Source organism: Amia ocellicauda, chromosome 16, assembly GCF_036373705.1.
Source record: "Amia ocellicauda isolate fAmiCal2 chromosome 16, fAmiCal2.hap1, whole genome shotgun sequence".
Taxonomy (NCBI): Eukaryota; Metazoa; Chordata; class Actinopteri; order Amiiformes; family Amiidae; genus Amia; species Amia ocellicauda.
The window spans coordinates 19542171-19556696 of NC_089865.1; the positions used below are offsets into that span (position 1 = coordinate 19542171).

The following is a 14526-nucleotide window of genomic DNA, read 5'->3' on the forward strand; positions in this document are numbered from 1 at the left end:
AAATTGTATTGTCCATTATTTGACTCATTTTCAGAAATGCATCTTTAGGGTAAATAAGTACTATTAATTCAAATGATTGCATTTGTTTTATACTATACTATGTCTTACGTAAATTGTTTGTGATTGTAATTTTGTTGTGTACTGAATAAATTACTTAAGACAAAGGCATCTAAGGTTAAGGTTTCTCTGTTTACATTAAACAACTACCACAGTTTCCTTTGTTAAATTAATATTTTGTTTAGCCAACGTGTTGAGTAAAACTAACATATTACAGTGCTCATTAAATAACACATTTGTGCTAATATTCCTACACATAACTAACACATCTTCTGAGTAAATCTAACCCATAACTGTGTTAATTAAATAACACATTATTTGTGCTAATATCCCTACACACAACCTGTGTTAACTTTAACACTTGTTGTTCTTAATCACACTCAGTAATGTGTTAAAAAACAACACGTTGTTTTTAACACATTTGTTCTAAGAGTGTGTATAGCTTGACATGTACATTGTTATACTAAACTAAATTTAATTAAATTTAATTTCCAATTCCTGAAGCACAACAGGCCAAAATATTAAAAGTAAACGTCTACTGAGAGAAATGAACTGTGATAATATCATGTTAGACTTAGACCTATTGGAAAGATAGTGCAACACTGTCGTCTCATTATAGGGAGCAATTATGATATTTTTATTAAATGAAACTGTATTTGTACATAGTGCCAAGATGGGACTTAAATTCAAAAGCAAGTCCATTCTTGTATTTCTTAAACTGTTTAAATATAGTTTGCAGCCTATACAGTTGAAGGTGGGTTTAACTCTTATGCCTTTCCCCTGAAATCAACTTCCCTCACCAGATTATTCTGGTCTCATCTGAATAGAGGCATCTGCTGGTTACATTGCATTGCCAAGCTGTCAGCGGGTATAGGGTCAAAAAGCACAGAAACTAAATTTTACAGGGAAAATGGCCATGTTGCCTATTTGCCCTTTTCAAAGATGGCGGGGGATCGTAATGGAAGCTGGTCAGTGATGTCATCACTGCCACTCTCAAAGATGGCGGCCATACGCTTATTTCCACTTCACATCTGACGTCACTTGATGGTTGCATAGGTAACACTTGCCATGACTCCAGTCACTTTGATTTGTGTGAACTCATTCGGTACTTCCTTACCTAGCCGGACATAGAGTGAATTGGACCTTGGAAATAGATGAATGTCTTAAAGACTCACCCAAATTCAGGTACATCTGTGTTTCATTAGTCTTATGTTATCTTTTCATTGCAACATGGCATGTAGCCTATGTATTTAATAATTTTTGGAGAGTTCTATTAGGATAATTGAGCAAATAAAACTAGTACTTTTAACCTTGTGCTTTAAATAGATTTGTAAAGATGTTGACGCAGTAATTGCAGTATAACGTTATAGACGACAAACTAATAGACATTTCGGACGTTCATCCTCGGCGTGAGTGCGAGTTTAAGAAAACAAATGTCTGTACTAGAAATAACGCTGTTTTTCTTGTTCATCAATTTTTCGTGGTATTTCCACAGGGGAGCAATAGAGGAGGCAGAAGCAGATCTGTGTTTACTGGAGTCCAAGCTGAATAACGTAAGCCCCATTAAATTAAATTAAATTTAAATTAAAACTTACCGTGGAGCATTAGACACTAATATAGACAAGATGTATTAAATCAGGCTGAACAGGAACCCTTCAAGATTGAACTATGCACATGGGTGCTAGTGATTGAAACTCTCCTTGCCTGATTAAGTCAGTTTAACATTATTTCCCTCTGTGTTACACCCTTTATAGACACTTTCTGACCCACGTGTGCACGGACACATTGGCTTCATGTCCTTGCAATCAGATATTGTCAATTACCTTTTATTATGTAAGGAGTATATTCCAAGACTATCAGCATGCAGTCTAGCTTTAGGGGTGCCAGGTTTGGTACAGGAGTCACTGTGTTCTATGATGCATGGAAGAGTTTGGCACAGAGCAGTAAAATGTACAAAATGCTGTAAAATGTAAAACTATGACCCTCTCCGTACAATCTGTTTTCAATCATTGCATGAGTTAATACCTACCGAGAACAGAGAAAATAGTAAAATGGTAACCTGTGTACTGGTATCATTCTAGATAACTCTAGAATCAAATATCATATTATTATATATAATATTATTTATCAAATTTTGCTAAATATCTATTTTTCCAGAGACACAGACACAGAGTAGATGTATTGAAACAAGCAGCTGCACTATACTGTACTGTAGTGTCACTGGTTGAACTGTCTTGCAATTTTCCCTTCTTGTACTAGGTGTTCAAAATTGTATTTACTGTCAAACTATAATTACTTTATAATATTATTGTTTATATTCAGGTGCTTGAAAGATATGTTGAATCAATGTTATGAAAAAGACAATCAGAAGACAGTCCTCAAACAGACCATATAACTGTCCTCCATAACCCATTGTTGTGCTTGCAGTGTAGTGCAACTCCATTTGGTTTTGCTGGTAATTGAACTGTTATTTTCTGACACAATTTACTTCCTTTCTACACAGGCCGGCCTGACGATATTTTCCAAAAGCAATCAGTTGGTAAGTTTAGTGTGACCTTGACGGACCCCATTTCATGGGCCTTTATAACTGCACAGTATTTAGATGTCAGCATTTCTGTTCGCCATTGATTTTGACTGTATTTATACTGCAAGAGAAGGGGAGGTATTCCGACCATGTCTTGTTCTCATAGTTCGGTGGGTCTGTGTTCTTAAAGCTGGGAGGTTTCCGGAAGGTAGTAGATGGAGAGTCATGGCAGTGATATCCTGGGCTGATACTTAGCTTGCTTTCTGTCACATCCCAACACACGCTAGAGAATAAATAATCTCACTAGAAATAGTGCATCTGTAGGATCATCACTTTTAACCACTTATTTTGGATGTGGTTCCATTCTGAGACATGCTAAAAGCCTTCACTGAATTTAGTGAGACCATGGTTTTTAGTCACAGGATACAATGCTGTGTTTTTAAGAGCAGAAAAAGCTGTGTCTTCAGGCCTGGCTTTTTTTTTTACTAGGTTGGTAAGAGGCTGGTAAAAGCTGAGAATTTAGAAATTATTAAATAATCTTCCACACTGAACCCAAGATCCCATCCTTTAGATCACACTGTTAATGGACTCTTTTATTTTTCAGACCTAATGACCAAGCCCAGAGGTCTGTTCGGGCACAGCTTCAGACATTCGTCACAGAGTAAGTTTGTTTATATAAGGAAAGATCTTTAAAATGTCTTTGTTCTTAATATTTCTACTGATGTATTACTTTTTACATTTTTAAACATGGGCATAACCAGGGATGGACTGAGACTAAAAAACAGCGCTGGACTTTGAATCACGTTTTGGTCCTGTGGGTGGGGGTGGGGTTGCTGGTGAAGTGCTGTCCGGGGGCAGGTGGGGGGGTGATTGGATGAATTGCTGTCTGGAAGGGGGATTGGCGCTTCCGGCCCAGTATTATACATTGAGTGGTTTAGAAAAAAAAAAGAAAACAATTCTCTTAGTGCTCCAGATGGCCAGTCCGCTACTGGGCATAACAATAGTGATGAGAGTGTAGACTGAAAACTCTTATTATTTCTCACTCATATTTGTATTTGCGATATATAACCAAATGACTGTGGGTGGCTGCCTCATCCCCACCTCTGCTGTTTCACAGGGACCTCTCTAAATTCAAAAATTCCAAGAAGCACTTTGACAAGGTGAGTAAAGAGAAGGAGGTCGCACTGGTGAAGAATGCCCAGGCTGCACGCAACAAACAGCACAAAGCAGAGGAGGCCACCTACATCCTCAATGCAACCCAGAAGAGCTTCAGACGCACTACTGTTGACTATGTACAACAGGTGAGCCATAATGCCTGGGGAGCTTGACTGCAGCAGGGATAGAGAATGTCTTCCCCATGAAATGCAGACCAAATCTGTTATGTTAATTGGAAATATTTTCTTCTAAAAGCAGAGCCTAAAGTCTGTTTAAGGCTTTGAAAATTATATATATATGTTTAGGTGCTTCTTATGCAACAAATCACAAGCTCATTTGTGTCTAGCACCATTTAATTGAATCATTCCAAAGATCTAGCCTCATTACACCGCCAGCTCTTAACGCCATGCCTAATTATCTGCTTTCATATCCTGTTAGAATATGGAGAGCTATTTGTAGAGTAGAGCTCTCCTGTAGCTAACAGTGTGCCCTGTCAATTGTCATTCAAAATGCATTTTGGGGGAGAGACTTCAAATACTAGCGTAGGTGTGTCTATAGAATAATCCAAATTAGTCATATTAAACACCATTATCATCTGATGAAAATAAGATTGTTCACCCACTGCCCATAAATATATATAGTTTATGTGTCTCAATATATAGACCTTCCTACTGGAAGGTTCACACTGAGAAAATAACCTTTTTCATTTCTTTCCTTAGATTAATGTCCTGCAATCCAAGAGATCTGAAGTCCTCAGATCGGTGAGATTTCTAACTTTATAATTATATTTTTTTTTCAGATTCCAAGAAATTCACAAATAATGTCTACAAAACTAAAATAAACATAAGAGGACAAATTCTACAACTGGTGCAAAATGTATGGGCTGAAGAGAAATGTGCCTTTTAGTGTGAAGTTTTGATAGTGACCTGTGTTGATCTGTGTTGAAGTTTTACTTTTCTTTGTGTTTGAGTGTATGCAGATGATTTCATATAACAACAAAGAAGTGAAAAATGCAAAAGCATTTCCTCTGTACAATTTATTTTAACACATGTTGGTTGTGATTGCTATATTAGCTGTACAGGCTTCCAGGTCTCAAATTACCCATTCATCATCAATTCCTTAAGTATGATATAACTGAGGTTTAAAGTTTAGGTTGACCTCTAGACTGGACTATGTATCAAAATTTTGTATGAGGTAGAAGACTTTGCTGTCTGTTTTAGGTTTTGTCCATCTAGCTCTTTACCTGTCAACTGCATTTACTGTTTTCTTCAGTTCAGCTGACTCTATGTAGATAGATATACAAAGGTGTTTTTTGTTGCTTTCTTGCAGCTGGAGCAGCTTGTGGTTGATGAAGCTAAGCAGAAGTGGGACATTGAGCAGAATCACTCCACCATCCAGCAGGAGGTAAGTGCTTTTCACACGTCAATATTTGGAACTGTGATGTGTGCAAGACGCATGTTCACAGCCTTGACCTGAGACAATGGTTGGACTGTGCAAGGAGGGGCATCCTTAATATCTACCTAGTAGGCTGAAAATCCAGCAGTGTGTTTTTAATTTCCCTGGTCACCGAGGCTTTGGTCAGCTTCATTTAGTCACATAGTGATTGGTCACAGTCACAGATTGGTTGTAGTGGAGCAGCTCTCCAATGGTAATGTTTCTTTAAGTGAGTTTTACCGGATGTTTGTCAAATCGTAAGTATTGTGTTGCCCACTTCTCATTTAAACTCTTCATGGCATTCAGCACACTTTTGTTATGCAGAACTTTCGAGCAATCAACTAACTTTACTAACAGAGGAACAGGAGCTCTCTTATGCCTACCCCAGAGCTTAGCACATACCAGGGACAGAGCTTCGTTATGTTTGCACTTGTTAGCTCATTTGTACTAGGATGTGTGCTTATTGTATTTTGTACTGATTGTATTGACTGCCCTTTGGAATTTTACTTCTTGTGAAAACTGTTGCCAAACAAAATGAACACAGCCATCTATGAGGGTAGCAGGATAGGGCCACATTGTAGTTGAAAACTTCTTGCAGATCAGGCATTCTGTCTGCAATCCTGTGCTCATATGATTTGCTGAACTCATGTGCATTTGGGCTCACTCTGGCACCTTGTTTCTCAGGACATCTCGATGAATGAGACCAAAGTGGATCACAGTACGGACACAGACAATGGAATTGCCATGGAGGGGTATCTCTTCAAAAGAGCCCACAACCGCTTCAAAACATGGCAGCGGTAGGTATTAGCTGGCTTTTAGCAAGGAATAGTTTTAATTCACAAATGACATACCCACTACGTGATTGGTTTGTAATGTGAAGTATAATATCAATAGAATTGATTAGTGAATATAAAATGCTAAGCATTATTTATGAAACTTTTCAGGCGCTGGTTCTCCATCCAGAACAATCAGCTGGTGTACCAGAAGACATTGAAGGTAAAGTCAATTTATTTTCTAAACTTGAAAGAATTGCCTTCACGAGCACGGCCCTCAGTCGTGTGAGCTTTCCTGACCCCGTACTCTCCTGCGCACCCTCCTTCCCAGGATAAGCCCACTGTGGTCATTGCGGACATGAGGCTGTGTACAGTGAAACCCAGTGAGGACAGCCAACGACGCTTCTGTTTTGAGGTCATCTCTCCTAGCAAGTGAGTACTGCTACACAACCTGCTCTGACTGCAGAAGCTAACGTGACAAACCTAATTCTGTATGGACAAGAAAAGGAACAAATGTAATTGAGGACTATGAAGACTCACAAGAAACTCTACCTCTGGAACAGCAATTAAAACAACACTATTTAATTTCCGCCTGAGACTGGAAACGCTCCTGCTTTAGTTTTCATTAAATTGAATGCCTTTGCTGTTACTGTTGAATCTAGTGGACCAAAAGCACCAGTGTGGTTTGTGTGAAGTGGGTTGGACCTAAGGAAGCTAAAGCAGGCTGATTGGTTTTTGTTCCTGTCAGGAGCTACATGTTGCAGGCAGACTCTGAGGATCTGAGAAAGGACTGGATCCAAGCTATTCAGAACAGCATTGTCACTGCGTTTGAAGAGGTGAGATGTCTTCAACCTGCTCATGTTCCATTTTTTTCAGGTGTAGCCTACCTTTAATAGATCATTTTAGCAAGAACCAGTGTGCAAGTTGTTCAGTCTGAGCTGAGTACTGGACATTATTGGTGTACTAAACATCAAGCCATATGTCTTGCAATCCTTATACTTCACACCCTGGATAATGGAGTCTATTATGAAACAAAATCACAGCCATGTGTGAGGGTAGCAAGATAGGGCCACATTGTAGTTGGAAAAGTCTTGCAGATCAGGCATTCTGTGTGCAATCCTGTGCTCATATGATTTGCTGAACTCATGTGCATTTGGGCTCACTCTGGCACCTTGTTTCTCAGGACATCTCGACGAATGAGACTAAAGTGGATCACAGTGCGGACACAGACAATGGAATTGCCATGGAGGGGTATCTCTTCAAAAGATCCCACAACCGCTTCAGAACATGGCACGGGAGGTATTAGCTGGCTTTTAGCAAAGAATAGTTTTAATTCACAAATGACATACCCAGTACGTGATTGGTGTGAAGTATAATATCAATAGAATTGATTAGTGAATATAAAATGCTAAGCATTATTTATGAAACTTTTCAGGTGCTGGTTCTCCATCCAGAACAATCAGCTGGTGTACCAGAAGACATTGAAGGTAAAGTCAATTTATTTTCTAAACTTGAAAGAATTGCTTTCACGAGCACAGCCCTCAGTTGTGTGAGCTTTCCTGACCCCGTACTCTCCTGCGCACCCTCCTTCCCAGGATAAGCCCACTGTGGTCATTGCGGACATGAGGCTGTGTACAATGAAACCCAGTGAGGACAGCCAGCGACGCTTCTGTTTTGAGGTCATCTCTCCTAGCAAGTGAGTACTGCTACACAACCTGCTCTGACTGCAGAAGCTAACGTGACAAACCTAATTCTGTATGGACAAGTAAAGGAGCAAATGTAATTGAGGACTGTGGAGACCCACAAGAAACTCTACCTCTGGAACAGCGATTAAAACAACACTATTTCATTTCTGCCTGAGACTGGAAACGGTCCTGCTTTAGTTTTCATTCAATTTAATGCCTTTGCTGTTACTGTTGAATCTAGTGGACCAAAAGCACCAGTGTGGTTGTGTGAAGTGGGTCGGACCTAAGGAAGCTAAAGCAGGCTGATTGGTTTTTGTTCCTGTCAGGAGCTACATGTTGCAGGCAGACTCTGAGGATCTGAGAAAGGACTGGATCCAAGCTATTCAGAACAGCATTGTCACTGCGTTCGAAGAGGTGAGATGTCTTCAACCTGCTCATGTTCCATTTTTTTCAAGTGTAGCCTACCTTTAATAGATCATTTTAGCAAGAACTGGTGTGCAAGTTGTTTAGTCTGAGCTGAGTACTGGATATTATTGGTGTACTAAACATCAAGCCATATGTCTTGCAATCCTTATACTTCACACCCTGGATAATGGAGTCTGTTATGAAACAAAATCACAGCCATCTGTGAGGGTAGCAGGATAGGGCCATATTGTAGTTGGAAAAGTCTTGCAGATCAGGCATTCTGTGTGCAATCCTGTGCTCGTATGATTTGCTGAACTCATGTGCATTTGGGCTCACTCTGGCACCTTGTTTCTCAGGACATCTCGACGAATGAGACCAAAGTGGATCACAGTGCGGACACAGACAATGGAATTGCCATGGAGGGGTATCTCTTCAAAAGATCCCACAACCGCTTCAAAACATGGCAGCGGTAGGTATTAGCTGGCTTTTAGCAAGGAATAGTTTTAATTCACAAATTACATACCCAGTATGTGATTGGTTTGTAATGTGAAGTATAATATCAATAGAATTGATTAGTGAATATAAAATGCTAAGCATTATTTATGAAACTTTTCAGGCGCTGGTTCTCCATCCAGAACAATCAGCTGGTGTACCAGAAGACATTGAAGGTAAAGTCACTATGTCAGTTGTTCCTGTACGAAATGTCTAATCCTTATTTAATGGATTTTGGTTTAGCCTGCCAGCTAACACAGTCCCATGTCTTTCTAATGACCAGCTTGGCTGCCAAAACATTGGTCTATTCAGTTATTCTGCATCGAAGCTATTGAGTTTGCGGCTTGTACTATATTTTCTAAACTTGAAAGAATTGCCTTCACGAGCACGGCCCTCAGTTGTGTGAGCTTTCCTGACCCCGTACTCTCCTGCGCACCCTCCTTCCCAGGATAAGCCCACTGTATTCATTGCGGACATGAGGCTGTGTACAGTGAAACCCAGTGAGGACAGCCAGCGATGCTTCTGTTTTGAGGTCATCTCTCCTAGCAAGTGAGTACTGCTACACAACCTGCTCTGACTGCAGAAGCTAACGTGACAAACCTAATTCTGTATGGACAAGTAAAGGAGCAAATGTAATTGAGGACTGTGGAGACTCACAAGAAACTCTACCTCTGGAACAGCGATTAAAACAACACTATTTCATTTCTGCCTGAGACTGGAAACGGTCCTGCTTTAGTTTTCATTCAATTGAATGCCTTTGCTGTTACTGTTGAATCTAGTGGACCAAAAGCACCAGTGTGGTTGTGTGAAGTGGGTTGCGCCTAAGGAAGCTAAAGCAGGCTGATTGGTTTTTGTTCCTGTCAGGAGCTACATGTTGCAGGCAGACTCTGAGGATCTGAGAAAGGACTGGATCCAAGCTATTCGGAACAGCATTGTCACTGCGTTCGAAGAGGTGAGCCTACCTTTAATAGATCATTTTAGGAAGAACCGGTGTGCAAGTTGTTCCGTCTGAGCTGAGTACTGGACATTATTGGTGTATAAAACATCAAGCCATATGTCTTGCATTCCTGATACTTGTGTGATTTTCAGAAGATGGACCAGAAGCAGATGGGTATGAAGAGGAATGGGAAAAGTGTCTTGAAACAGGTGCTTTCCATCCCGGGTAATGCCAACTGCTGCGACTGTGGGAATCCAGACCCCAGGTGGGCCAGCATCAACCTGGGAATCACATTGTGCATCGAGTGTTCCGGCATCCACAGGTAACAGGCCGGCCCTCTGCTCTCTGAACTTGTTACATCTCAAATATTTCAGCTGGATTCGTCATTATCACAGAAAGTTGTTTCTTTTGAAAGTTGGATCACCTGTTTTATTTCTCATGTTCCTACTAGGAGTTTAGGTGTCCACATTTCCAAAGTGCGGTCTCTGACATTGGATAACTGGGAACCTGAATCAATCGAGGTAAGTGCTTACAAGCATCCGCAATTACAAGCTTCCTTGAAGCTTCCTTAATCTCTGCAATTCAACCCCTCTGATAAAATACATAATTTATAAGTTTGGGCAAGGACTGAAATGGATGAGGCCTTCTGCTACCTTGAAACTAGCTCTGCTAACAGATGAGAGACATGAACCGGAGTGATGTACAGAACCCTACAGAGGTTAATTCAGTTACATGTCACTCAAGAAACTATGCAGCCGGCATTCTATGTGATAGAGAGTTTCAGTCTACAGAAAGAAAAAAAAATCAACACTTAAAGCATGAACATAATTTAGTGTTACTCTATTAGGTGCCATAATGTGTATATAATATTATCTTCGTTTTTGTTATCAGCTGATGTGTGAGCTGGGGAACGGAGTGATAAATGATATTTATGAAGCTCGGAGGGAGGAGCTGGATGCTGAAAAGCCACAGGCCGGAAATCCAAGGTACAGCACTTAGAACCTGGGGCTACAGGCTGTCCATATATATGGTATCCTACCACACTTAGCTTAAATATCAGACATTGAACTTGTACTATAATTTGGCAGATTGTGAACCGTGATTCCAACTTTTGAATTTGGTTTTAGGGAAAAGATCGAGGCCTACATCAGAGCCAAGTACATCAACAAGGCATTTGTTCCAAAGGACACCGCAGCAGAGGTCAAAGGTAATAGCCTTGAGCAAGCAGGAGAAGTGTCACAGCAGTGGCACGTCATAACAGAACACCTCCAGGACTTCAGGTAAGACCAACATAGTAGGAAAGGACTTAAGACCAGCTTGGCTGATGTCTCTCTGTCTTTCATTCTTTCAGAAGCTGGGATGAACCCATCCTCTTCCTGCAGTCTGCCTGCAAGGCACTGAAGTCAACTGTGTCAACAGTGAGGACAAAAACAGGACTCCCCTCATACAGGCTGTACAGGTGGTGCGTTATATTATGGTCAAACTCCAGGCCTATCCAGGTTACAGACAGCTCCTTGATTATTTGTTTATGTGGTAACTAGCTCACACACTTTCCTATGGCTTATTCCAGGACTCACTTGTGGGCTGTGAGTTCCTTTCGCAGAGTGGTGCCGACGTCAATTGCCAAGATGTCTAGGGCATTATGCCACCATCCTTGGACACAGCGGGTAATTCTGTTCACTCTTGTATTAGCTTAATAACCCAAGTGGAATATGGCCAGTTTTTCCACTTTGTGAAAAAAGGCAAACTAGCTCCTTCACTGACCTTTTATTGTCTGCTGGTATTTTTTAAGAGGGTTTGCTGTGATTTATCCTTTCCAGTAATCATCTATTGAATGATGAAATACCTTCACCAAGCTGTTGCTTTGCACTGCTGGAGACATGGAAACATTTGGTCCGTATCCAGTAAAAACTTGATTATCATTTGATTGTTATTTTTTACTAATTGTTAACACTACTGTCAATACTGTTTCAATCTTTTTTTTTTTTTTTCTTGTAACAGGCAAGTGTGTTTATTCCTGAAGAGAGGGGCCAGTCAGAACACTGTGGATAGTGAAAATAATAGTCCTCTATCTCAGCGCTGACATAGTGACATTGTAAGTACATGCTTAGTCATGGAATTGTCCTTGACAATTGCTATTTCATGTGTTGAGTGTATTCTTTGAAGAGGAACAAATGTCACTGTTTCTGACTGGAGTACAGTGTGTAGAAATTGAGAGAGATTTAGTTTTACATTTAGTGATACAGACTTACATAAATAGCACAAAAAAACTACTTGTGAACTGTGGATCTCTTAGTGAAAGAACCAGCAGTTAAGAGGGGGACATCTGGCCTTATATCCTCAATTGGTCATGACAAGGACATTTATATAATTTTGAAGATCAGAGGCACAGCTCAGTGCCACCTATAATCCTCTCCCTTCCTCTCCCCTGACAGGTTGGGTGTGGCCAGAGATGCAGAGAACGGGCAATATTCCCCCAGCAGTCACACTGAGGTGCAGTACAGGAAGTACATTCAGGACTGCAGCTTGAAGAGTCTTACAATTAATGTGTAGGACTTGTGACAGTGTTGGGGGGTCTGCTGACATTGCCAGGACACTCCACACTAACACTGGTATACTGAGATGCACTATATGCTGAGACGCACACAATATACACTGAGATGCACTATATGTTGAGACGCACACAATATACACTGAGATGCACTATATGCTGAGACGCACACAATATACACTGAGATGCACTATAAGATATATATAAATAATGTAAAATTCAGTGGAATGTACATTTTGGGGATTTATCTTTTATATTTAGTACGTATTTACTATTTTCTTATATAACAAAAAAGTTTGATTGTAATAACTTTCCTGCATGTAATGAAATATTTTTGACGTTTTCCAGTTTACATGTTACCAAAATACATTTTCTAAATATTGAAATGTATTCCATATGAAGTGTTGTGAATAAATTGCATATTCACCCCCCTTGGCAGTTTTCCTATTTTGTTGCCTTACAACCTGGAATTAAAATAGATTTTTTTGTGGGTTTGTATCATTTGATTTACACAACATGCCTACCACTTTGAAGATGCAAAATATTTTTATTGTGAAACAAACAAGAAATAAGACAAAAAAACAGAAAACTTGAGTATTGTCTACTCACCCCCCAAGTACTTGCAAGTCAGTACTTTGTAGAGCCACCTTTTGCAGCAATTACTTCTGCAAGTCTCTTGGGGTACGTCTCTATAAGCTTGGCACATCTAACCACTGGGATGTTTGCGCATTCTTCAAGGCACAACTGCTCCAGCTCTTTCAAGTTGGATGGGTCCCGCTGGTGTACAGCAATCTTTAAGTCATACCACAGATTCTCAATTGGATTGAGGTCTGGGCTTTGACTAGGCCATTCCAAGACAGTTAAATGTTAGCAGTATGCTTAGGTCATTGTCCTGCTGGAAGGTGAACCTCCGTCCCAGTCTCAAATCTCTGGAAGACTGAAACAGGTTTCCCCTCAAGAATTTCCCTGTATTTAGCGCCATCCATCATTCCATCAATTCTTCATTAACGTTACCCTGTTTGGTAGGAAAATCTTTAGGGGTCCTCCACTGGACCTGGGCCACTCTGTCATTTAAGAATTGAAAGTGTGATACATCGTGTTCTTTGGAAAACATGAATTCCATAAACTGTTCAGGGCTTTTAATCAATGTGGTGTTTAGATGGTTATTTCTTTCCCCAAACTTACCCCACAGACTGTTTAAATACAGTTTGGACATCTGTCTTTTAGCTGGGTTTACAGTTATGTTGCCCGGATCTAGCTCTTTGGCCGTGTCATCAGCACACCAAGAGGCCTCCTGCTTCCCTTTCAGGTGGATCATAATGTAATCGGCAAAAAGAGTATCAGATTTTTCATAAAAATGCCAAACCTCATACACCTTCCTGACTGTAACCTTTCTTCACCGCCTTGTCAAGCTCAATGCTACACCAGACCCTCGTCAAAGCTCTCTCTTCATCGCTGTGCGGACAAGAGATTGTCTGATTTTCAGTTTCCACACACGTTCTACACAGAGGGAACATGAACCCCCGCACCCCCTCATCCTGCTGTTTCAGGGCGGTCCACTCGTGTTCCCAAATCACCACCACATTCAGCCCATAGGTGCTTTTAAAAGTTCCAATTCGTTCCTGGAAATCATAGTACATATCGCCACAGAGCTTTTGTGTTACAGGGTTAAAGGTGTTTGGGTTGAAGCATTGCGGGCACCCATGCTAAATACAATGGGCAAACTCATAAGCAGTACGCACCCCGTACACCTCGCTAAACCACCAAGTAGTAGGGACTCGTTTTGACTTCCCCGCAATTTAAAGTGTGACTGATCAAGATGTTATCCCGGGCAGTTAGGTATTCCAGCCACTGTATGGAGACAGCCGAAAAGTTTTTTTGTCTGGTGCGATAGTTGTGAGAAGTGGTGACGGTTATAGTGTTTTTCTGCAAGAAATTGGTGAGATACATTTTCATGCAGAGAGAAGCTATGGTCACGCATTGCAAAGGGTTGAGCCCAGAGGTCTTGATAACTTCAGCTTTAAGGGTCACCACATCGTTTTTACAATAGGCAGCCATCTCCTCTCTGAAATAAAAAACACCGCCCTTAACTGTATTGTACCATTTAAAGAATTCTGCCCTCTCATGAGGCGGGTAGGGTCCCTGATAATTTTTCCTGTCTTTCATGTTGAAAAAATGACAGAACCAACCTTTCTCCTGAGCCTCAAACCCAGAGCTTTAGGCAAAGCATTCTATTTATTTAATTTAAATTCAATTTATTTATTTAAATGTTCACTTTATTTTAGATATTTATTTTACTTTATTGTATTTATTTTGCTGTACATTTGTTGTATGTTTACCAGTCTGTAAAGCGCTCTGTGGCTACCCTGCGAAGGGCACTATACAAATAAAAGTTTACAGACTGGTAAACATACAACAAATGTACAGCAAAATAAAATAATACAATACAAGTAAAAGTAAATATAGACATGTAAACAGTTTACATGATCTAAAATAAAGTAAATGAACATTTA

General features: G+C 40.3%; 2 protein-coding genes across 2 annotated transcripts in view; one reads left to right on the plus strand and one right to left on the minus strand.

Annotated features, from left to right (window-relative positions):
* Positions 1 to 1747, minus strand: part of aox6 (aldehyde oxidase 6) — a 38500-nt gene extending 36753 nt beyond the window's left edge. Inside the window, exon 1 of the mRNA XM_066688518.1 lies at positions 1653 to 1747. The gene's annotated coding sequence lies outside the window, so the exon portion shown is untranslated. The remainder of the gene's footprint in view (positions 1 to 1652) is intronic.
* LOC136711939 (arf-GAP with coiled-coil, ANK repeat and PH domain-containing protein 2) lies at positions 1000 to 12444 on the plus strand. Its single transcript, XM_066688533.1, has 26 exons — positions 1000 to 1025; positions 1553 to 1610; positions 2561 to 2592; positions 3186 to 3242; positions 3699 to 3882; positions 4456 to 4497; positions 5066 to 5140; positions 5855 to 5967; positions 6115 to 6166; positions 6275 to 6375; positions 6692 to 6779; positions 7127 to 7242; positions 7379 to 7430; positions 7539 to 7639; positions 7955 to 8042; positions 8390 to 8502; positions 8650 to 8701; positions 8974 to 9074; positions 9390 to 9477; positions 9615 to 9784; positions 9914 to 9983; positions 10354 to 10448; positions 10590 to 10669; positions 10814 to 10924; positions 11464 to 11557; positions 11898 to 12444. The coding sequence occupies exons 1-24, from the start codon at positions 1000 to 1002 to the stop codon at positions 10861 to 10863; spliced, it is 2004 nt and encodes a 667-aa protein (XP_066544630.1). The 3' UTR covers positions 10864 to 10924; positions 11464 to 11557; positions 11898 to 12444.
* The last annotated feature ends 2082 nt before the right edge of the window (positions 12445 to 14526 follow it).

Coding starts and splice junctions, on each gene's coding strand:
- LOC136711939 (XM_066688533.1), top strand. CDS start 1,000: ATGGCGGGGGATCGTAATGGAAGCTG. Junction 3,883..4,455: donor CTGTTGACTATGTACAACAG/GTGAGCCATAAT, acceptor TTCTTTCCTTAG/ATTAATGTCCTGCAATCCAA. Junction 4,498..5,065: donor GATCTGAAGTCCTCAGATCG/GTGAGATTTCTA, acceptor GCTTTCTTGCAG/CTGGAGCAGCTTGTGGTTGA.